Source organism: Chrysemys picta, chromosome 2 (genome assembly GCF_011386835.1).
Source record: "Chrysemys picta bellii isolate R12L10 chromosome 2, ASM1138683v2, whole genome shotgun sequence".
Classification (NCBI taxonomy): Eukaryota; Metazoa; Chordata; order Testudines; family Emydidae; genus Chrysemys; species Chrysemys picta.
Genome location: NC_088792.1, coordinates 224,135,734 through 224,161,308, shown reverse-complemented (window position 1 = coordinate 224,161,308; position 25,575 = coordinate 224,135,734). Strand labels below are relative to the sequence as shown.

The following is a 25,575-nucleotide window of genomic DNA, read 5'->3' as shown; positions in this document are numbered from 1 at the left end:
ATTTTCCCTCTGAAACCACATGTTTACTCAATTTACAGAGAGATTTGTTTCTGTCTGGAACCCACTTTGATTCTCAAATTAGTTTTTACTGGTTTCCTTTTTGTTTGAACAATAGAAGACATTTTGTTTGTAGTTTTTATGGACAGGTTTTAACAATATCATTATACCCTGTATTGCCTAGTCTTAACATATCATATAGAAGCTCAATACTATCTTGATTGATTTGGCTTATTAGGATAATATCATAAAGGTGAAAGACCATATCTGAAAATTTTTGCACCCTGCTGCTTTTGCAAGAGAACAAACCACCTAATTTTATTTTTTCAAACCAAATAAGAAGCCTCTTGGGATGTAGATAAATACACTCTAATCTTTGCAAAAACTTTCATGAAAAATATGTTTCTAGACCTAACATGATTGATCCTAATGTCAATCACTTACAGAGTGTAACTCCACATAATTCACCACCAATTATTATATATTAGTTGTATTAACATAGCACCCAGGGGCCCCAATTATAGATCAAGACCCCTTTTGTGCTAGGTACTGTACAAACATGGAACAAGAAGACAGTCTCTGCTCCATATGGCTTAATATCAAAATAATCTATTTTAAGTGAAAATATTTGAGTAAGAACACTGGGAGATCTAGGCCTGTTCTGCACTACAAAGTTAGGTCGATGTAAGTCGCCTTGCGTCAACCTATTTATGCATGTGTCTATGTTCAAAATTTGTCTCCGGCTAACATAAGCATCCCATGACAGAGAGACAGTGAAAGCACCTCCCTGAGCAGCACAGAGCCATGGTCAACCTACTTTGGTCAATGCAGTGCGAGCGTAGACTCCGCATTATTCGAAGCAGTGCACTCAAAGCCAGTTAAGACTAACTTGATGGTTAGACAGAGTGCTGAGATGTGACAGGTGGGTCAGCACTCTGACCACTGTAGCCTGAATTGGTTCCCTAGTAATGGCTGATTGAATAATTAGCTAATCAGAAGGAGAGGCTAGGGAGGTAAGGAACTAATTAGACCTCAACAATTAGACCTGAACCACCTGATAAAAGCCAAGAAGGAAGTGTTATGTGGGGAAAGGAGGACATGGCTAGCTGAGCCTAGAATGAAGGCACTCCTTAGAGAGAGGGAGATCTCCTCTCCTTTTAGGGCCCTAGCAAAGGAGGGCTGAAAGAAGCAGAGGTTAAAACTGTGATGTTGCACTGTACTGGGGCTGGTGATTGGGTTTAGAATAAAATGCAGCCTACATACAAGAAGAAAGTGGGTCTGAGCAGTTTCTGGGGCATCAGGACAGAGCATGGCCCTGTCACGATGGGCAAAACCCACTTACCCCATTATTTCCTTCTAGAATATTTTTTTTTTTCTGAAGATGGTGAAAGCTGCAGAGATGTTAAGGGAAACTATAGAGGGAGCAAGGAGACCATAGAAGGAATGGGAGGGCACTAGTAGTTGCCAAGGAAGTAAGGAATTACAGCTAGATGTGGAAAATATTTGGATAAACTGGCTTTCTATACAGCTTAAAAGATAGCAAAGCTACACAAAGTTATTTGGGAAAATGGCTTTTGTATGGAAAATCCATCTGTGGCTTAACCTTTATGGAGGAATATACTATGCTCATCCTTATAATCCTAACAGGCGCATGCTGAGAAAACTTATCTCCTAACTATCAGCTAAAAAGCTCTAATAGAGAGCTCTGTGAAGCAATATAATGGTTTAACATAAATCACCATTCGTACACTGCTTTGAGGCTACCTTCACCCTCACCCTTTGTAACAAAGAAGGGCAAAATGGGAAATCATTATTACTAATGTTTTCTGAAAAGAATCCTGCTCCCTCTCTCACCCCCATAACATTTTCATTGAGGGGAGGGGGGAGAGGAGAACCACTGTTGAAAATAATCAGTGCATATTACTTTAGAAGGCCAATGAAAGTTTGCTTGTTGGGAATAACAAGGGTGCTTTCATGGTTGCTAACCCAGAATTGTCATTAGTCTTGATAGTTAAAGATTGCAATCACCTTTGCTGAAATAATGTGGAGTAGGTTGAATAAAATCCAGTGATAGGAAGACAATTTACAGCAGGTTAATTATTGTATGCTGAGATCAAGATTTTCCAAAGGGACTAGTGATTTTGGGTCTCCAATTTGAAACACCTTAAAGCAGTGATTCTCAAACTTATTTGCTCATGCCCCCCCTTCTTTGTGTCTGTAGTAGTTTACCCCCCCGGCCACATAAGTACATATACAGATAAACAAAAAATCAACATGCAACTCTCACTAAATATTAAAAACATTAAGGCATTGATTCAAACAGAGCCAATGATCCATTGGAATAAGAGGAAAAGCAAAACTGCTTGTGGTCGATGCTTACAATTAAATGTGCACACCCCATCCTAGCAAACGGATTAACATATAGATGGCAACAACTTTGTATAACGCTGTGCAAGCTTAACAGAAATCCATCAAAATGCACAGCCCCAGCTGAGGAACCTGATATGTCTGGACGAATCAGCTTGGCTAATTATTCATTGCTTTGGGTAAAGTACATTCTCCCCCCCCCCCCCCCCCGTAACACTTCTCACGTCCTCTCCCCCAGAATATATTCCGGGGGGGGGGGGGGCGAGCACAGTTGGAGAACCTTTCCCTTAAAGGGACCCAATTTTCAGAAGGTGAATGCTTAGCACTTTCTGAAAATCAGATTTCAAGATCTCAAGCTGAGCACCCAAAAACGGAGGCTCCCAAAAATAGATACTCTTGCAAAACTTGACCCAAATTATTTTAACCTGTGAAAATTGTTTACTGGACTAAGGGCACTTTGTAACAGTTGTTTTTAATTGTTTTATAATTGCATGCCCTATTTACAGAACTGAAAAGAGACCCTGTTAAGAAATAAGGACAATTCATGGTAACGCATATTATAAACGGTCTTTTTGCTAAAAGGGAAAAAAAATGTGTTTTCTAAAGTAAATATTCACTCATAATTACTGACCTTGTATGCAATTTGATTATTTTTAAAATTAAAAATAGGATACTCAAGTGCTCAGAATATAGTATCATGGAAGCTAATTAAGCAGAGTTAAGAGTGGCTAGTGATAATCCAAATTCCACAAGTTTCTTGGTAACTAGCCTCTAACAATATTGGTTGGGCTGGTAAAAAAATCATATTAAGTTGATACTTGAATTGGAAAACCAATTTTACCACCTGTGGGTGATTTGCACTAGGTGTTCTCCCATCATTTTATTAAAGCTATTCTAATTCTCTTTCTTTTTGCCAGGTTAAACATCCTACACAGTTTTAATCAGAGGTGTCACCTGCAGGATTTCAGTAGAACATATGAGGAGGGCCACTCCACAAAACCAATTTCATTTTTACCATTTAATGATAGAATAGATGTCTCAAAGTTAACTTTTGTGTTGTTTAAGATAACACTGGACAGAAACCTCATGAATGTGTCATGTTAGGACCTAACTGTGATAAGTTCTCCTTCTAAGGTTATGTCTACATTATGCACCTTTTAGCGGCACAGCTGTGCCGCTAAAAGGTGCACAGTGTAGCTACTCTTTCGTCGGTAAATTTTTTGTCATTCAGGGTGTGTGCATTTTTTTCACACCCCTGAACGACAAAAGTTTAGCGATGAAAGTCCAGTGTAGATGAAGCGTAAGAGTCAGACCATATATGTGTGTACCAGAAAGAGCATCTCCTCCAACCTAGGTCAACTCTTAGCAAAGGTATTAACAGTCTGAGAGAAAGGAAAACAGGTCAATATTACTCCTGGGGGAATTCTGTGCATCTGCGGATGCACAGAATTAATCTGTCTCACATAATTTTGTATTTTCCTACATAAAAAACATTTAGCCTAAGAAGTGCTGCAGTTCCGTCTTTTGCCCACCAGGCTGTGTTCGTGCCAGCTGTTCTAGTGCCATAGTGGCCTCTGGTGGGTAAAAGGCAGAACTGCAGCACTTCTTAGGCTAAATGTATTTCATATGGGAAAATGCAAAATTCTATGCCCAGTGTTGCAGAATTCCCCCAGGAGCAAAATTCATCACTGACCCCTGCCCACGGATCCAGGTTAGAACAGAGTGGGGCACACAGGGCTGCTGGGAGGGGGTGTCACAGACTGGGGTTCAGAATGGCAAGTGGGGGAAGACAGCCTGGAGCATTGGCTCAGGAGCTAGTGGGGTGACAGCATTAAGTCTGGGGATGGGGGAGGGGAGCTGCAGACCCCTCTGGGGATGAAGGGATGGGGAAGACATGCCTGACTGAAGGGGAGAAACTTGGGGTCAGACAGGGTCTGCATGGGGCAGCTTCCTAACACCCTAACAATCCCATCTCCTCTCCCACAAAGAAAAACCTCCCACCCACACCCAACACCCTCCAGGTTCACTCCTAGGCTCCTTCCCTCTCCCTCAGCTCCTCTGTTACCCCTGACTCCGGCAAGCCTTTGCACTGCTTCTGACAGGTGCAGGAAATACAGTTCTATATTGTAATTTAAATGAATTGTACAAAGTTCCATATTAATATACATAGTAAGGAATCTATTTGTCAAAAAAATCTTTTTTTTTTGTCTGCATTGTTACAGACATACTTGCTGACAGATATTTTGAAATAAATTAACAAAATAATAGTAACTCGCATGATTATATTGTGTTATTTTCATAAATAGAATATGCAGAATTCTCAAATATAGTGTGCAGAATTTAAATTTTTTCGGCACAGAGTTCCCCCAGAAGTACAATATGCACAACAATATGCTCTTTCTTAGCAAATATAAAAGGTTGCAACATTTCAAGAGACAGTAGCAAAATCTCCTAAGAAAAAACAAGCTATGAAAAGAGCCAGCACTACTACCTTGGGGCAAGTTCTGCTCCTGATCCTGATGGTTTTACTACTTGGTTTGAAAAAACATTGTAAGTGAAAAAGTCACCAGGAGAAGTTAGTGGGGTTTCTTCACCTATCTGAATGTTCACAGAGTTTCCACTGTGCTTGATTTTGAAAACTGTAAAACAAACAAAACAAATACTCTAAAGAGAACAAGGAAGTCTCTTTAAAGCTGTGACTCTAATCCTTTTCTTTAAACTTGTCTCTCCGGAAGAGTTTTTCCAGGTGAAATTTTGTGCCATGGTATGTAAACGTACAACTAGCAACCAATTAAAATGACCTCTCAATCCAAGCGTTGTTAAATCGTTTGATTGATAGTTTTGATACTTTGAAAATGCTAGTTCTGGATTTTTTATTTATTTATTTTTTTAAGAGAAAATGTACTCGGTGCATTAAAACCCTGATGCAAGGAGATTTAGCACATGCAGTATGTCACACATATAAAGAGTGTAGGGCTGTCAAGCGATTAAAAAAATTAATTGTGATTAATTGCACTGTTAAACAATAATTGAATACCATTTATTTAAATATTTTTGGATGTTTTCTACATTTTCAAATATACTGATTTCAATTACAACACAGAATACAAAGTGTACAGTACTCACTTTATATTTATTTTTGATTACAAGTATTTGCACTGTAAAAAAACAAAAATAGTATTTTTCAATTCACCTATTACAAGTACTGTAGTGCAATCTTTTTATCATGAAAGTTGAACTTAAAAATGTAGAATTATGTACAAAACCCCCCTGCATTCAAATATAAAACAATGTAAAACTTTAGCACCTACAAGTCCACTCAGTCCTAGTTCTTGATGTTCAGCCAATCACTCAGACAAACAAGCTTGCTTACATTTGCAGGAAATAATGCTGCCCTGATAGTGAGAACAGGCATTCTCATGGCACTGTTGTAGCCGGAGTCGCAAGATATTTACGTGCCACATGCGCTAAAGATTCATATGTCCCTTCATGCTTCAACCACCATTCTCGGGAACATGAGTCCATGCTGTCCTGCTCGATAACCATCCAAAGCATTGTGGACCAACACATGTTCATTTTCATTATCTGAGTCAGATGCCACCAGTGGAAGGTTGATTTTCTTTTTTGGTGGTTCAGTTTCTGTAGTTTCCACATCGGAGGGTTGTTCTTTTCAGACTTCTGAAAGCATGCTCCATACCTCGTCCCTCTTAGATTTTGGAAGGCACTTCAGATTCATAAACCTTGGGTCGAGTGCTGTAGCTATCTTTAGAAATCTCACATTGGCACCTTCTTTGTGTTTTGTCAAATCTGCAGTGAAAATGTTCTTAAAATGAACAACATGTGCTGGGTCACCATCCAAGACTGCTATAACATGAACTGTATGGCAGAATGTGGGTAAAACAGAGCAGGGGACATACAATTGTCACCAGTTCAGTCACAAATTTAATTAACTTGTTATTTTTTTAACGAGTGTCAGCAGCATGGAAGCATGTCCTCTGGAATGGTGGCCAAAGCATGAAGGGGCACGAACGTTTCACATATCTGGCACGTAAATACCTTGCAATGTTGGCTACAAAAGCGCCATGCAAGTGCCTGTTCTCACTTTCTGGTGACATTGCAAACAAGAAAAGGACAGCATTATCTCCTGTAAATGTAAACAAACTTGTTTGTCTTAGCGATTGGTTGAACAAGAAGTAGGACTGGGTGGACTTGTAGACTCTGAAGTTTTAAATTGTTTTGATTTTGAGTGCAGTTATGTAACAAAAAAAATCTACATTTGTAAGTTGCACTTTCATGACAAAGAGATTGCACTACAGTACTTGTATCAGATGAACTGAAAAATAGTATTTCTTTTATCATTTTTACAGTGCAAATATTTGTAAGCAAAAATAATATACTCTTTGATTTCAATTACAACCCAGAATACAATATGTATGAAAGGGTAGAAAAACATCCAAAATATTTAACAAATTTCAATTGGTATTCTACTGTTTAACAGTGCGATTAAAACTGCAATTAATCGTGATTAATTCTTTTGAGTTAATTGTATGAGTTAACTGTGATTAATCGACAGCCATAAAGAGTGCTTAAAAACAAGGAAATTAAGATTTATAATTAGCACAGATAGAAAGAACCTTTTTAAAAAAAAGTTAAAAACAGGTCTTTTATATTTTACTGGGGCTGTTCATCTTCAATTTGACCTAAAAATGCAACACATGAAAAATTATTCTTGTAACAAGAACACAATCATAGGCAGGTAAATTTGATGGGATTTCAAAAAACCAAAACAGTTTCTTTAACACTTTTCCACATGTTTTATTAATACTACTGCTCCCTCTAGAGATAGAAGAATGAACTGAAGAGAAACAATTTGATTAACTGCACCTTATCAAGGGCTAGTCTACTCCACTAGTGTGCCAAACAACAAAGGTTATCTTCCATATATGCATGTAGAATTAATACTGCTTATCAAATATTCTCCATGTGCTGGCCATGTACAACATAGCACAAATTGGCTTGGTACATTATGGATTTTTTCCCTCCTTTCTCTAGTTAATAAAATAAATAAAATCAGGAATTGGCCGCTCCTGTAGGCAAGATACCAGACTTGAAGGACCAATGACCTGATCCTGTATGACAAATCTCATAAGAAGTTCTCGAGGGATGCGACTGCCTATTCTACTTCTTTTTGTGTTTTGCCACCTTGTACACTCCAGGACTAAACAACTGTAATGTTATTTAAGTAGTGAGGGGAAGGAGCAATGAAAACTAAAAACCATTTGTTTGTTTTCTTATATCCTGAACAAAACATTCTAAAAAAACCTGCTGTTTACAAACTGGGATGGGCACAATTTTTCAGGAATAATCCTTCTGCATTAGTACTTACTGTAACACTGTATGGAATATGGGTGACCATTTACATTATTGATACCAATATTACAAAATTGCAATGAATCTTACAAGATATGCCATATAAGATATCAGTGGCAAAGTTATAATTTGCTAAGTATGATAATCTTGTTTATATGCATGTATCATCTTTGTATCATGAGTTATAAATACACATAATATATCTGAGGGATAGCTCAGTGGTTTGAGCATTGGCCTGCTAAACCCAGGGTTGTGAGTTCAGTCCTTGAGGGGGCCACCTAGGGATTTGGGGCAAAATCAGTACTTGGTCCTGCTAGTGAAGGCAGGGGGCTGGACTCGATGACCTTTCAAGGTCCCTTCCAGCTCTAGGAGATACGATAGGATATCTGCATTTCAAACCTGTGCTGTGTTTCTGGGTGACACCCTCAGACACTGGCATCAGCACTATCTAGTCTGTTTGATAGCCCATCAGGGGCAATCAGCTGTATAATGACCCCATTGAGAGAAACCAGGGGCTATGCCTTTGAGTCAGCAGGACATGTTTGGACATGTCTGTGCACAGGGGACTCCCAAGAGCTTTACCATGCCCATGTGCTGTGAGCTTGTGTTTGGGACAGAGGATATATCCTTTGCCATGTGGCTTTTACAAAAAGGGAGCTGCATCACCCAGGGCGGGTGCAACCACTAGGCGAACTAGGCGTTCGCCTAGGGCGCCAAGTGCTTGGGGGCGCCAAAAAGCGGTGCCCTGGCTCGGCAGGGAGGAGCCGCGTTTTGGAGGCACCGGAGAGCCAGAGCGTTGGCTTGTGGGGGCAGCGAGCCCCAGCCATGGAGGAGCCAGCGTGGCGCGGGGGAGTGGGGGGGTGGAAGGGGGCAGCCCTGCAAAGGCGTCGGCGCCGCTAGCGGGAAGCAGCTGTGCCCCCCACCCCTCCTGCCCAGGCTGTGGCCCAGTGCCCGCACCCGGGGGCTCCTGCAGGCTGCAGCAGATGCATGTGGGCGATGGCCCCCATGCGCCCCCCGGCTTCCCCCTTGCTGCTCTCGGGCTCTGCAGCTCCTGGGCATGTGAGCCGCCGCCGCAGGGGCCCTGAGCCTGCTCCGGGAGGGGCAGCAGCGGCTCACACTCCCAGGAGCTGCAGAGCCCGAGCGCAGGGAGGTGGGACCTGGGGGAGCACGGGGGCCGTCGCCCGCATGTATCTGCTGCAGGAGCCTTCGGGGGCGTAGGGGGCAGCCAGGCCGCAGCCCGGGCATGCTCACCACACTCGGGTTCTGCGGCTCCTGGGCGTGTGAGCCGCCACTGCCCCTCCTGGAGCAGGCTTCGGGCCCCTGCACCCCAGAGGTGGCGGCTCACATGCCCAGGAGCCGCAGAGCCCGAGCGCGGTGAGGGGAGTGCAGGGGGGGCGCATGGGGGCTGGCGCCCGCATGCATCCACTGCAGCCTGCAGGAGCCCCCGGGGGGGGCGTCGGGCCGCAGCCTGGGCAGGAGGGGCGGTGGGCGCGGCTGCTCCCCACTAGCGGCACTGCTGCCTTTGCAGGGCTGCTGCCCCCCTGCACCTCGCCGGCTCCTCCATGGCTGGGGCTCACCGCCCCCGCAAGCAGGATGCTCTGGCTCTCCGGAAGGCGGCTCCTCGCTGCCAAAGCGGCCCAAACCCGGCAAAGCCAGTGAGTGGACTCGGGGAGGGGGCCACCGGGGTGGGGTAGGGAGGGCTCGTGGGGGCGCTGTGCACTCTCCAGGGGAGTTCAGGGGTTGGGGAGGGGGGAACCTGCTCTGGGAAGCAGCCCCTGGGCACGGCTGGCCCCTAGGGTCTATAAAGGCTCGTTGGGATTTGTCCCTCAATGAATCGATGTGTAAGGGGGCGGAGGGGCAAGGTGGAAGTTTTGCCTAGGGCGCAAAATATCCTTGCACCGGCCCTGGTATCACCTCCATTTTGTCTTCAATCCTGCTTCTCTGATTGCTTTGACCATTTAACAATTCTCTTCTTGTTCTTTTCTTTTCTAATAAACCTTTGTTTTAGATCAGGAGTAGGCAACCTATGGCACGTGTGCCGAAGGCGGCATGTGAGCTGATTTTCAGTGGCACTCACGCTGCCCGGCTCCTGGCCATTGGTTTGGGGGGCTCTGCACTTTAATTTAATTTTAAATGAAGCTTCTTAAACATTTAAAAAACCTTATTTACTTTACATACAACAATACTTTAGTTATATATTACAGACTTATAGAAAGAGACCTAATAAAAACGTTAAAATGTATTACTGGCACACGAACCTTAAATCAGCGTGAATAAATGAAGACTCGGCACACCACTTCTGAAAGGTTGCCGACCCGTTTTAGATACTAAAGGATTGGCTGGCAGAGAGGTATTCTGGGTAAGATCTAAACTAGTATTGATCGGGTAATATAATGTCTGGTCCTCTGGGGATCAGAAGAACATTTTATACAGTTTTAAATACAGTTTAGAACAGAGTTTTAAATAACTTCTCACTTTACTGGACCTATTTGCTGACTGGGAGCCAGAGACTGGAATGCAATAAAGGGGGCTGTGTGATTTCTTTTTTTCAGCTTCTTAATAACCAGTGTGGGGGATCAGGAGCACAGTTTGTGATTGATTGGTGAATCTAACTACAGTGTTAACCATCAGTTAGAATCTACTCTCCTTTTTGCAGCCTGCCCAGACCGTGGCATTTTCAGTGTGGGCTACCCTAGGCACCTCGGGTCACACTTACCACAGACCTTTTCACATTACAGACAGAACTGGTAGTGATGCCTATAGTTGAGGGAGCCTAACACTCTATGATTCCATTTTCAACTGCTCGTAAAACTCGCCCAAAGCTTAATTTTTCAGCCAGAAGTTTTCCATGCTTGCCCTTTGTCTCAAGGTGAATACACCTGTACCCCAATATAACGCTGTCCTCGGGAGCCAAAAAATCTTACCGCGTTATAGGTGAAACCACGTTATATCGAACTTGCTTTGATCCGCCGGAGTGCGCAGCCCCGCCCCGCCGGAGCACTGCTTTACTGCGTTATATCAGAATTTGTGTCATATCGGGTCGCGTTATATCGGGGTAGAGGTGTATTTTATTTTAAAGTTTCAGCTCAAATGGTTCAGCCACCATGCATCATAATAGTATATGAGGATGTAGTTAAAAACTGTTTGTTCTACAAGAGGCATGCCTCATTCAGTGCACAGGATGGACAGCGAATGAGAGAGAGTTGTAAGAAGAGTATGGATGTTCTCTTGAGGTTAAGGCAGTAGCGTGAGACAGAAGAGGGTTGGATTCTATTCCTGATTCTGCCCAAGGCTTCTTTTATGATTCACAGATTCTGAGGCCAGAAGGAATCATTGTGATCATCTAGTCTGATCTGGGTTACATGCTGCCTATATGTGAACAAGCAATTGTATAGGTAACTAATGTCAGCTCTGCTTCTAGCAGCACACTGATATTCTAGAGCCCAAAAACATTGTTTACTTTGTACATTACCTAAGATGCTACTCAAGTTGGTATTCCAGGATGTATAATGATTTTCTTCAGCTTTCTTTATGTACTGAAAATCTGAACACTGAGCTTTGTTATTCAACAACTCTCCTCAAGTCCAGCGCTGGTTAAAGACACATGCTATAACTGGTTTGATTGATATGAAGAAGCATTAGTTAACACCCTGCCAGAAGGATAGGAGTTTGGAGGAGAGCGGCACACAAAATTGAGAGAGTAACGTACTGTTGTTTTAGAATGCAGTAAGGAAAAACAAACTGACATGAGTTATTCACTATCCAGTTTCCCAATATGTTAAGATATGTTGTAAAGGTAGAAGTTATTAACTACAGGCCTCTACTACAACAACTGATTCATTTGAATAAGGTTAAAAGATAAATTTATATCAGAAAAGTTGCTTCTGAAAAGCTACTTGTGAATGATAACTTACCTGGTCAATGTCAGCATTGCGTGGCAGGAAATACACAATGTTGTTTGTGATCTTCTGGGACAGCTTGAAAATTTCAAATGTAGAGGCCAGTAAAGGAAAAAAAAGCTTGACATGGGTTCATTTGCTACGTTATAATATCCCCCATCTAGTGATTAGAGACATTACATTCTTCTATTGGTGCTACACATTAGATACTCTTTTGAAATGTCAGACCTAGCACTACCAAAATGGATAAACTCTTCACATTCCATAAATTTGCCCAGATGTTATGAAGTGTTTCATGTTTAAGAGTTTCACTAACATTGTTTCTTAAAATGAAAATAGTACCTGTTAAAACTGTCACACATTTTTCATTTGCTGGCTATTTTCTATCCCATATTCTGGCTTGATCCTTCTAATTAATCACACATATATAAAAGATTGAAAGTTACACACACACACACACATAACCCTCTGGTTGCAACACCACAACTGATTAATGTGAAGATGATCATGTCACATAAGATCATGGCCTCAAGAAAGAAAATAGAGGCAGGGAACATATGAAAAATCCTAAGCAACAAGATCATGTTTTCAAACAAATATACTTCATAGTTTGTTTTTTTTAACTGAAAGAAGAAGAAAAATCAAAAGCGATATCAACAATTGTTTTTTGATAATTTTTGGAGACACGTGATCTAAATCCACTGCACACCGATCTTGAAGGTAGATGCTCCTGAGCATTAACCCCAGCTCTAACATGACTCTCTGCATGGGCAAGTCACTAAGGACCAAGTTTCGTGTGTCCACTAATTCTGAGCACCTCAATTTTTGGGTATCCAACCTCACACATTTAAGGCCTGATTTTCAAGCATTTTGCACCTGCAATTCCAAATCAAGTTCAAAGGAGCCCAAAGTAACAACAGAACAAGATAGAACCAAAGAATCATGCATTGTTCTATTCCTGAAGTGAATATTCCTGAAGCTAAAAGAAGTAAAGCTCTTGTTAATGTGTGAGAGCTATTGCTGTGAGCATATGACTTTGAAAGGATATCCATCAGGCGATATCATTGTTCTAACATCAAAGATTTCTGCCGTGGCATAGTCAGGACCCCCCCATGGAGGGCTGAGGAACACAACATCTGCTTTTATATGAGAAGCCAGCAACATGAAGTCTCCACATATGAAGTCTATCTGATCAGCTACTCCATACACTTCTGCATTATTGTGGGCAAGACTGATCTTAACAGGGTCAATATCGATCGCAATCACTGAAAAGAAGATGAAAGGAAAAAGAATTAACACTATGAAACACAAGCTGACAAAGCCATTGGACAGATGTCCATATTGCTTGCCAAAACAAGATGTTCCTTTGGTTAAGGTGCTATATTGTAGTTCTTAGGTGCATAACGCATTTATAAACCCACTAATTTTGTGTTCCCAGTCGGGACTTCTATAAATATGTATACTTTTTGTCATATACCAATAGCCAATTATCTCAATCTTGTTGCTAAAGCACGCCAAACTGTATTTCCTCAAAGGGGCAAATTCTTACCCTCCAACACTGGAAAGCAGGGGTTCCCAGATGCTGCAGAAACAGTAGAGTTTCACACTGCAGGAAGGAGGGAAAGAAGGGAAAAAAAAACCTGATGAGGTTCAACAAGGACAAGTGCAGAGTCCTGCACTTAGGACGGAAGAATCCCATGCACTGCTACAGACTAGGGACCGAATGGCTAGGTAGCAGTTCTGCTGAAAAGGACCTAGGGGTCACAGTGGACGAGAAGCTGGATATGAGTCAACAGTGTGCTCTTGTTGCCAAGAAGGCTAACGGCATTTTGGGCTGTATAAGTAGGGGCATTGCCAGCAGATCGAGGAACGTGATCGTTCCCCTTTATTCGACATTGGTGAGGCCTCATCTGGAATACTGTGTCCAGTTTTGGGCCCCACACTACAAGAAGGATGTGGAAAAATTGGAAAGAGTCCAGCGGAGGGCAACAAAAATGATTAGGGGTCTGGAGCACATGACTTATGAGGAGAGGCTGAGAGAACTGGGATTGTTTAGTCTCCAGAAGAGAAGAATGAGGGGGGATTTGATAGCAGCCTTCAACTACCTGAAGGGGGGTTCCAAAGAGGATGGAGCTCGGCTGTTCTCAGTGGTGGCAGATGACAGAACAAGGAGCAATGGTCTCAAGTTGCGGTGGGGGAGGTCCAGGTTGGATATCAGGAAAAACTATTTCACTAGGAGGGTGGTGAAACACTGGAATGCGTTACCTAGGGAGGTGGTGGGGTCTCCTTCCTTGGAGGTTTTTAAGGCCCGGCTTGACAAAGCCCTGGCTGGGATGATTTAGCTGGGAATTGGTCCTGCTTTGAGCAGGGGGTTGGACTAGATGACCTCTTGAGATCCCTTCCAACTCTGATATTCTATGATTCTATGATTCTAAGGTGAGATTTGGGAAAGCTGGCTGTGGTTGAACATACCCTGCATGCCGTGAAGCACAGTTCTGCAATGGCTCCCTGTGCATTCCTGAGCTGGGGTATTTGGAACTGTGCATCTGCTACTATGTTGATCTACCAACTCAACACTGGGCTGGAGCCCTGGTAGGTACTGCATTCTGGGAGGGCAAAGACTCCTTTCCTTGACACCAGCAGAACCCCCTAGGATACATGGCTCAAACTCCTTGGCTGGCAGCTGATCTCACCCCAAGAATAAATGAAAAACAGGCTGCAAGAGATGATACTAATCAATAACTCTTCTGAAAAGTAAACTGAAACTATGTGCACCTGGTACAGCATGAGAGCTGTTATGATACAGTATAAACATTTACACAAAACTCAGTCACAAAATATAAAGAAAAAAACTAAGTTTAGATGAAAAGAATAGTTACAGAAATAACTGAATGTGAACTGCCAAATTTAGCATAGATCACATCATCATCTGCCTTCCCCAGAAAATATTCAGCACTAGAATATGAATCTGCTTTGCACCCATGAACATTTAGTGAGAGATTCCATGGAGCAGAATGTGGAGTATTATATGTTTTCACTGAAGAAGTTGCTTTCACTCCATTAGTGCAGTAGCAATAAATTATCAGTGTAAAAATACGCTTATTTTAGATTAACATTACTTTGCAGGAACTGGCTTAGCTGCACCAGCATGTGCTCCTATTATTGGCAGTATTTTATAGACCATATGTAATGTGCTTATAAGTGGCACACAATTGCATACTGCATAGTTGTCATGGAAACAAGAAGCTGTAAACTGCTCTTCTGACATACACTGCTGATTAGCTTAACTTTCTGTGCCTCACCAGAATCAGATCAACTGAATTAAAAAAAAAAAACCTAAAAGATTCTTGGGGACTGTGGGATTATTAAACCTGATAAATGATTTCTTGAGAAAAACTATTCTTGGGAACATCTCTTATACACTGTTTTTCTTAACCTGTTGGAGTGAAGAGCATTTTCCTCCCAAATTCTTTTCATCTCTTTTTGGCGAGGGGAGACTAGATGGCACTTTTCTCAGAGCCAGTCAATGATGTCCCTTAGTTTGTCACAGGCATTGTCCCAGGAAGTCTGTTACAAGCTGAACCTAACTTCCACAGCAAATTCTTTAGATTCTGCACCACTCTGATGTGGGAGACTGGAAATATTGCAGCAGCTTCATTCAAATTAAAAATGGAGTGTCTTCATTAATTTGTATTATTCATTTTAATTTTAATCAGTACTGTAGCCCCTGTGTTATTTATTTTTATATTAAATTATTCCAGCCCAATCCCTACAGAGCTATGGGAGTCTACTTGGGCTTGGGATATACACATCATACAGATTAGCTATTTTACTAAAACACATGATAAATAAAATAACTTTGAATAATGCAACAAGTGATCATCTTTGGCTAAAATAAACTGATTAAAATATGCATGGCAGAAACACAAGAGCAGTCCTGTTTTTGTCAAGCTGGGCCTTATATATATATATATATATATATATATATATAAGGCCCAGCTTGACAAAGCCCTGGCTGGGATGATTTAGTTGGGAATTGGTCCTGCTTTGAGCAGGGGGTTGGACTAGATGACCTCTTGAGGTCCCTTCCAACCCTGATATTCTATGATTCTATGAAACAAAAAGGTTGACATGCTTATGCTGGAGTAAAAAAATTCATCAATAGTATATATCGCAGTAGAACATAATGAATAAGGTAAAACACATGTAGAAATCCGGTATCAAGACTACTGGTAGAGAGAACAGGGGATGGGGTAGGGAAGTCACTATATACAAACAGAAGATTACCTCTTTTTGATGCCAAGGCAAACTGAATAGCATTTCCTCCAACTCCACAGAACGCATCCACTACTATATCACAGTTGAAGGACTGCCTGACACGGCTTGCAATATGCTTAGCAATCTTCTCAGGTGTAACAGAAAACCAACCCTCTGATGGAGGCAGTGTGGGAAGGGACGGAGAGAAAATTTGTCAATTGTTTCCAAAATCAATCATTCAAAAGAACTAAACAGAGGCTGAACATTAAATTAAGCCCAGCAATTTTGGTACCATGCATTTTACTAGGGAATTATGGGATTGACCCTGTAAGGTTCTGAATACTAATTTGATACAGCAGTTTACTTTAAGTCCAGCAGTAGTTCCACTAAAGTCAGCCTACTCATGTAATTACAGCTAAACATATACTTCAGTGCTAGATTGAGCCAAAGTGCTCAGCACCTTGTAGGATCAAGCCCTACAATACTGTGATGAAAAGATAATGGTTTATACTTAAGTCACAACAACACCATTATGTTACAAACAAATATACAGCAGATCCAGAATTTATGTTAAAATTAAAACAGAGCTGAAATAAAATGGTAGAGAAGACAGAACATGGGTCTTTATAACTGAAGTTCTGTATGCCTAATATTTCTCCTTATATTTACATGGGGACTGCTTGAAAATGGGGGCTGCTTGAAATAAGATGATAAAAAAACCCACAAGAAGTTGTTATACAATCACTAGTCTTTCTGCAAATTTATGACTTTTTTCCTTGGAGAACCCATACTGATCTATGTAAAGCTGCATTTTAGCAACTGACTAAATTTAGAACATTTAATATGCAAACATGACATGTAATCAGCATATTTCAACATCGGAAGTTTATTTGGTCATATACAGATTACACCTTTTGCCATCTGATTTCTGAAGACCACTGCTGACACGAATTAATCAAACAGAATATGGTATAATTACAGGCAGCTCAATTTTCAGAAAAGATCAGGTCTGGCATATGTGGCAGATCCTCAGCAGAGATCAACATAGCTCTATTGAAATCAATGAGCTATGCTGATCTGCACCAGATCACTATACATTTGTTCATACATGCCACAATGATTAAATTATTATTCACTTCTGCTTTGTTTTTTCTTATCAGATGATGAAAGTGCAGGTTTAAATACCTTTACACTGCAACGTTTGCACGCGCCAGCTAATAACATACCTCTATCTAATTTAATCCCCTCATCAAACCGAGAAAACAGTCTGTAACGCTGTGCCCAGTATTTGGCCAGCTCAGGATCAGCGGCAATCTCAGCAGGAAAAGATGGTGGTGTCGTTCTATTCTTTTTTTTCTTCTTTTTTTTCTTTTGGGTATTTCTTCTTTCAGTTGGTTCAGCTACAACTGAAAACACCAAATTACAAAGTTAGCATCAAAACAGAAATCCCTCATTTCAAGGGTGAGGCCTGTAGCATGTAAGTAAATATATGGCAACTATTATAATGCCCTATCTAAGCACACTGCTGGATTACATATGCGGTCATTTGCAGAATTCTGCAGGTTGGTGACCTGAGCTAGAGACACTCATGGTTACGTTTGTGCAGGCTGCAGTGGTTCCATACCAAATTTCCAGTACAGATATAGCTAGGCCACAAACCCATTATTAAGACAGAAAGGGGAATACTGATGAAGCGTCTTGCGGTGGGTTTGGATTGGTAGGTCAAAGGGAAGAGAATGAGAGCTCAGAGTGTCAATGTCAAGTCTAGTTATCTTGGCTGCTTGGTTCCTGTACTTATTGCCCCTGACTTAGCTGTTAAGCTGACTGGTTAACTGGCAAAGGGGTGAATCTCAGCAGATTTACCATTCTTTTCAGCAGATGGCAATATAGTTGACACTGCATAATTAACAACTGTTAACCAAATCAGAGGGAAATTTAGTGACCAAGTATAAGCAACTGAATTATGCTTTGTATTTAAACCAGAAATCAAAGCTGATCTACACAGAAGAATTATGTAATACCAATCTTATATTAAAATAAGTAAAACTGCAACCATAGGAACAATGGAATGTATATGGAATCCTCAGTAATCCTATTCCTTTGGAGTATAGTAAGTGTTAAATAAAAAAAAAAAAGGCTCATAAAATACTGGATTTTTTTTTTCTAGAAAATAAAGTAATGTTAGTATTGACACATTATATGTTCCTTGAGGCTCAGTGCAATAACATATCCAAGAACCCAAACTCTGACAGTCCAGACATTTGTTTTAATTGAATCAATCCCTACTAAAGACTCTCCCTCACTACTGAAACAATGCAGCAATGGGGGAGTTCACTGGGAGTAAAGAAGATTGTCAAACTGTTGTTCATTACAAGCCCCAAAGAATCATTATTAAAAACAGTGGCAAGGTCAGAATTTATTCAGAGAAATGCCAAAGCCACCTTCACCTGCACTGGCACTGCACAAACCAAATCTCAGTTTGCAAGTTTTTGACTGAAAACTTTAAGAATATAGTAAGTTTCATTAAGTAAATATAAAATGACAAATAGATTGGTAAAGAAACCTTACAGGATAAAGTTTATAACCAATTTGCCTCCAGTTATTAAAAACTGTACGTACCTTGACTCACACTTTCTGTTTCTACCTGAAGATAATCTGGAATATCCAGAGCAACTAGCTGTCGCCCAGAATGACATTCCTGTCTTCCTGAGCTCTGAGAGATAGAGCCACTTGCTGTTGCGTCTTCCTTCTCCTTTTCTTCAAGGTTATTTGTTCCAAGTTCATAACTAACCATGCTGGAAGATAGCGGGTCATGCTTTTTCACATTGAGATTATTACTTTGTGAACTTTCCTGTTCCTCTGAGTCACTGCTTGTAGAGGAGCCCAGCACCTTATCCTGAGCAAAGGATTCCTGGGACATAGTCTCCTCCACAGGTTCACTAACCTGTTTCAGGAACTTCTCTACCTGGAATTGTCAAGTATCACAAATAATTAGATTGCACCATCATCACGATGAAACAAGGTAGTTTAAACCAGTGGCTCTCAACCTTTCCAGACTACTGTAACCCTTTCAGAAGTCTGATTTGTCTTGTGTACCCCCAAGTTTCACCTCATTTAAAAGCTACTTGCTTACAAAAATCTGACATGAAAATACAAAAGTGTCACAGCACACTATTAATGAAAAATTGCTTACTTTTTCTTATTTTTACCATATAATTATAAAATAAATCAACTGGAATATAAATATTGTACTTGCACTTCTGCGTATAGTATACAGAGAAGTATAAACAAGTCATTCATTGTCTATATGAAATTTTAGTTTGTACTGACGTCGCTAGTGCTTTTTATGTAGCCTGTTGTAAAACTAGGTAAATGAGTTGATGTACCCCCTAGAAGACCTCTGCGTATCCCCAAGGGTATGTGTACCCCTGGTTGAGAACCACTAGTTTAAAACTCTCTTCCACTGATATAGCAATAGTTCATATTAACGTATTCTATACCCTAAAAAAAACTGTTGAAAATCTTAAGCTTGCACAGTTAAAAGTGAATGTGCAAACTGCTTCTTTGGGCCAATGAATCAATATATATGTTCAGACTAATTCTCCAAATACTAAATAATAACACAAATTTTCCTTTACAACTTTAGATACGCATTCTGTGTGTATGCAGGAGACAAAATCCATGCAATTAATTCATATAAGTAGTACAATAATCCAATTTCACAGAATTCATTAGAGATGAAAACAAAGAATAATATGAAAAACTTTCTGGCATATGTAGGCCAAATTTACAGCTTTTTAGTTAACTGTCTCATCCTGTGAACTGCATTTAAAGAAGGCTGCAACGTGCATGTAAATTAGCTCCACGTTAGCTGCCTCTTCCGCTGAATTGTACCTAAGGAAGGCTGTGTGTAGTAGGAAATTCCATCAAAATAAGTTTATTCTCTCTTTAGAAGAGAGAGAGAGCAAGAGAGAGCGAAATCTTCAATGTGAAATGCCCTGGAGAAAAACTACCAGAACGCCTTATCTAATGTTAACAGTTGGAGCCCTGATCCTTCAAAGATCTCCACATATGGTTAACCTTAACATTACCGCTATTGTCTTTGCAAGACTGGGCTTACATCAGCAGGAGACAGACCTCCTCATGTAAACCGTAGGAAGTATACCGTTATTTTCAAATAGCCACATATTTCTTTCTTAATCCCCCCAAAGTGGAATTTTCCCCAGAATTACACTGGCCTCAGGTGCGGGGTGGGCAATACTCAGTCTTAGATCAGTGAGTTTAGTGACAAGTTTAAGGTCCAACACACCACTACCCACCAGTGTGGAAAATAAATTTTGCAATAGGAGAGTTGGAAATCCCATGAGCCCTAGAAGAATGTGAGATAACAGATCTTAAAAAGGAGGCTGTTAACTAGAAAAATCACTTGTATAACAAGTTTCTCTAAATATGTTACTAATTCCTATGCAAAAAATCTGTTAAGATTGAGATTACATTAAAGTAGGTACAGGTAAACAAACCCAACAAGAATACTGAAGTTATCAAAATAATATAACAAGGGAGAAAAAGTGATGACTAAAAATCAATGGCTACAGTCTATAATAGTGAACAATCTAGTAGCTTCTGTTGAGTCAGGCTGAAACCTAAACCAATGATTTGGGTGATCACAGCAACGATATAGCAAATGTCCTGGTGATGGACAGGAGAATGGATAAAGCTTTTTGAGGGTATTTTTATGTGCAATAAAAAGTTATGCAGGTGTATACAATTCACTATAGCATACAAATATTTTTTCCTCACTATTAATGCATGTGTTTGCATTTTGAAATGCATGTATTTCAAAATGCAGGTAATTCAACCATCTATAACAGTGGTGGGCAACGCACGCAGCCCATCAGGGTAATCTGATTGCAGGCCGCGAGACATTTTGCTGACACCGCAGGCACCGCCCCCCACAGTTCCCAGTGGCCACGGTTCTCTGTTCCCAGCCAATGGGAGCTGTGAGAAGCGGCAGCCAGCACATCCCTGTGGCCCCTTCGCCTGCAGGCACCGCGTCCCACAGCTCCCACTGACTGGGAACATAGAACCGCAGCCACTGGGAGCTGGAGATGGTGGTGCCTGCGGATGGTCAACATCAGCAAAATATCTCGTGGCCCGCAATCAGATTACCCTGATGGTCTGCATCCGGCGCGGGCCACAGGTTACCCACCATTGGTCTATAATTAGAAACATATATACACATTACTGAACAAATGGGGAATCTAGAGGTAACGAAAGCGGTTTATATAAGTTGGCTGTTAAGATGACATTCTTCAAAACAACTCATGAAGAGTCTTTCACTGTTTTGATATGCTTCCTGATTAGAGTGCTTTTTACTAAAGAAAGATGTGTAAGCAATAAAGAGACCCAGGTTGATGCTTAATAATGTGCATTCATTTGATCTTTACTGACCTAAACATTCCCGTTTTCACAGTTCAATAATAGTTATCAGAACAAACACGGATACATCTATGGTACTGTGGTTAGGGTGCTTTGCTATACCAGTGCTAATAAATAAACTTATAAGAAATACTTATACCTTACTCAAAGTTGTACTTTTTTGGCAAGACAACATTTCTGACTCTTCTGTGAAGAAGATGTGTTTGTTTTTGCTCTTGACTGGTTTGCGCATGTCCAAGAACTGGGATTTGAGCTTTGCATTTTTCTCCAAATACTGGACCTTTCTGCAGCTAAAGTTTGAAATTCCCCCATATCTGCAATCAAAAATTATTGATTAAGAACAGAAGTTTAAATATGTGGGATTCAACTGTTATGAAATGTTAGAGAGAGACTGTCAGGGTTAACAGGCCAAACATTATCTTAAAATTACACTTTTCAGCCTAAATACAAATTTAACTATCCAGCTCTCCCCATAAAATTAAAATATTTGCATATTACACAATGTGTGTTAATGACACCTTATCTTACAAGTAAAATGGACTCCATACTGGATGGAGCCAAACTAAAACATCCTCCTCCGCAAGTTTGTAGACCATGCCATGAGCCAATGGAAACTGTTTTCATGATGAAATAAAACACTGTCAACATCTGCATTAACAGGACAGTGGCTTTGTCCTAATATAATGAAGGCACAATAAGTTCCTATCTGGCTCCTAACTAGACACTAAACTTTTAAAAGCTGATTAACAATAAGAGCCCTCAGGAGCAGAGAATTTAAGAGACTAATTCATAATTTCACAAAACCGAGATATCTATAAAACCACATGCATTTTAACAAAACATGAGTTATACTTTAGGATGCCATCTAAGTTAAACCTTTGTTATTTGTTACCTTCACTTCAAAGCACTTTTATTATTCTCTAATTCACCTTTAACACTTTGCATCCCTCCTTTCCACCTCTACAATCACCCAAAGATAAACCTACAGTTTTATTAAGCACAAACACTAATTTTCAAAATAACCTTCAAATAACTTAATAGTCAAAAGGAACAGAGATTGCTGGTACACTTGAAAATAATAGTTATGGGGAAGCTAGTGCATAAAAGGAGCTAATTTTCGGAGGGCGGGGGGAGAGGGAGGGAGGAACACTGAATTTGCTTATAAGTCATTACTTTTGTCCTGTACCATGCTTGAATCCCAGAAGAGAACAGGTTTCCTCAGGATCTGCAACAGGATTTTCATCTGCATCCAGTTCATGGCTATAAAGAAACCCAGATACCAGTTACTTTCTGTAAAAAGTTACCATTTTTATTACAGTTCCTAGTAAGAGAGGAAAATTCCCATTAACACTAGCAGACTCCACAGCCTGTACTCTTATCTTCTGGGTTTTAAAGGCTACATCATGAAGAAACCCAAGTATTAATGAAGTTTTAATATACACATCAGTAAATATTTATATCCTCCAAGTCACAAGCTAGACAAGGGCAATCTGTCCATATGAATGGAGACAATAGGCTTTTTCTATCTCAAGGCATAAGCACTTCTTGTTCTTATGCTACTGGAACGATATTAACACATTAGCAATACCACCTAAACTAGTAACTACTTAATACTGTTCCCATTCCTTCTCTTACCATCCCCAAAAATAAAAAAAGCAGGTTTTTATGCCAATTACAAATAAACAAGTCCATTCTCAACAGAAGGTGCATCCCATCTAATTTAACAATCTGGTGACATAAGTGTGTATATACCTCCCATAGAGTTTGGAAGTCAGGGCTCTAAATTCTTTCCTTGGAATAAAGAAAGAGAGACCTCCAACCAACATAGAAGCTCCATGCTGTCAGATGGGAAGATAAGGAGGCAGGAAAGCCAATTATTATTATTTGCGTTGCAGGAATAGCCAATTGATCCAATTAGGATCAGGGCCCCGTTGTGCTAGGAGCCATTCTAATACACAGGAACACACAGAAACGGATTTTAGAAATAGAAAAAACTAATTTATTACTTGCCTCCTCTTGAGTTTGGCATGTTTATATTCAGGTGGCTCATCCTCTTCTTCGTCTTCTTTCTTATCACTGTTGTATGATCCTCTTTTGTCATTTGAATTTGGTCTAGATGGCTCCTGTAACTCTAAAGAGGCATAAAAATGGCACTGTAAATCTAAAGAGGCATAAAAACGGAGCGCCGGGAGGAGGGTGGAGAACCTGGCTGGGGCCCCGCTCTCCCCGGCCGACCGGAGCGCCGGGAGGAGAGCCCGGCCGCGGCCCCGCTCTCCCCAGCCGGCCGGAGCGCCACGGGGAGGGCGGCGAGCCCCCCGCGGCTCCACTCTCCCCGACCGGCCAGAGCGCCGGGAGGAGGGTGGAGAGCCCGGCTGCGACCCCGCTCTCCCTGGCCGGCCGGAGCGCTGGGGAGGGCGGCGAGCCCGTTGTGGCTCCGCTCTCCCCGGGTGAGCGCCGCCCCCCTCCGTGTGCCGTCCCAAGCACATGCTTGGTAGGCTGGTGCCTGGAGCCGGTCCTGGCAGTGACATTGGCTAAAGAACTCACAGCAGCACTCAAACAACTCACTGGCAGTCCCAGGGCTAGGGGCAGCAATTTAAGGAGAATAGAGGGGATAAAGAAGGAAAGGAGGGATGGGGGAGGCTGCTGAGAGTTGGCTCCAACCTCCTGCCTCTGGTGTTTCTGTGAAGCTGCCAGGAGAAGGGGGAAAATCTGTCCGCTATCTACAGTCCTCAGCAGTGGCTACTACAGGTTTCTGCATCAACCTCCTAACACCTCAGCCTCTGCTGGTCTTGCATATTCCACCCCTCCTCTTAAGCAGAAGAAACCACAGAGCAGTACAAAAGGGTTATACGGGCTGCCTCTGGGGAGCGCAGGCAGGCACAAGGCAAGCAGCTCCTGTAAGCATGTCCCGCCCTCCGGCTCCGAAGCACAGCTAGGCGGTTCTGTGTGCTGCCTTAACCGCAGGCACCGCCCTTGCAGTTCCCATTGGCTGGGATCCGTGTACTACGTAGGAGCCTGGGGGGGGTCATGCCGGCTGCTTTCTGGGAGCCACGCGGAGCGGGGTAAGCCCCCAACCCCGCTCCCTGGCAGGAGCTGAGGATCAGATTAAATGGTTTGATGGGCCGGATGTGGCCCGCGGGCCGTAGTTTGCCCATCTGGCTTATATAGTACCACCAACTTGATTTGTTCATACCTAATAGTTTATAGTGCAGTAAGCAAATGGATGCCTTGTGATATTACATACATTGAATCAAACAAAAACAGATGTTCAGGTACAGTATTTTGGGGCAGACATGAGAAGATGGAGTGAAGAAAGGATTGTATGGTTATAAGGACTTTCCTTCAAAATTGATCTTTCACAGGCCAGATTTATTAAAACATCTATTTCTGTTCTATTTACTCCAACCTACTGAGTGAGATATATACTAGGAGGAAGCCAATTGGTCTGTGTTTTTACAGTAAAAGCTTTGTTATCCGGCATGTTGGGGAAATGAGGGGTGCCATTAAGTCAAAAAATCCAGTTAATTAAGAGGGTGGGAGTTCCCAAATCCAACACCCCAAAACCCCTCCTGCACCCAAACTCCCTCCCAGAGCCCACACCCCACAACCCCTCCCGAAATGCCAGTTTATAGAGCTTTCTGGTTTGTAAAGTGCCAGATAATATCGCTTTTCCTGTATATAAATAGTATAGCAGCTGCACAGCAGAAAAACTTAAAATGATGAAGCACTAATACTGTTATCCCACCACTTCTCTAGTACATCCAGAGATTTATAAAAAAAGAGATATTCCATTAAAAACACTTTTATCCAAAGAATATGTTCAATAATAAGGTCTAAGAGGAGAGAGATGAGGCTTGAGTTAATTAGACATAAGAAAATAAAATTTAGGCCCGGTCCCCACTAAGTCCCCACTTCGGACTAAGGTACGCAAATTCAGCTACGTTAATAACGTAGCTGAATTCGAAGTACCTTAGTCCGAACTTACCGCGGGTCCAGACGCGGCAGGAAGGCTCCCCCGTCGATGCCGCGTACTCCTCTCGGCGAGCTGGAGTACCGGTGCCGATTGCGAGCACTTCCGGGATCAATCCCAGAACATGGATTGCCTGCCGCCGGACCCTCCGGTAAGTGAAGACGTACCCTTAGTTGTTAATCATTCTACAAAATACTCAATTCCCAGGGTTAAACTGAGTAACAGAGACAGGGCTAAGGTCAGTTCTTGTGTTATATAAATCCATCTGGAGAAATA

The 25,575-nt window shown here is 41.6% G+C and overlaps 1 protein-coding gene across 2 annotated transcripts in view; it reads right to left on the bottom strand.

Moving 5' to 3' along the window:
• The window catches only part of TGS1 (trimethylguanosine synthase 1), a 45,000-nt gene that overhangs the window by 6,589 nt on the left and 12,836 nt on the right, over positions 1-25,575 (bottom strand). The window contains exons 5-13 of one of the 2 annotated variants that reach the window (XM_065585562.1): positions 23,340-23,460; positions 22,503-22,589; positions 21,469-21,643; positions 18,510-18,855; positions 17,117-17,296; positions 15,921-16,064; positions 12,682-12,898; positions 11,649-11,727; positions 5,383-6,171 (exon numbers count right to left, since the gene is read on the bottom strand). In XM_065585562.1, coding sequence (XP_065441634.1) covers positions 6,166-6,171; positions 11,649-11,727; positions 12,682-12,898; positions 15,921-16,064; positions 17,117-17,296; positions 18,510-18,855; positions 21,469-21,643; positions 22,503-22,589; positions 23,340-23,460 — 1,355 coding nt within the window. In that variant the 3' untranslated portion in view covers positions 5,383-6,165. Of the gene's footprint in view, positions 1-5,382; positions 6,172-11,648; positions 11,728-12,681; positions 12,899-15,920; positions 16,065-17,116; positions 17,297-18,509; positions 18,856-21,468; positions 21,644-22,502; positions 22,590-23,339; positions 23,461-25,575 lie in introns of those variants that run through there. The other variant, XM_024107435.3, reaches the window with a different exon arrangement.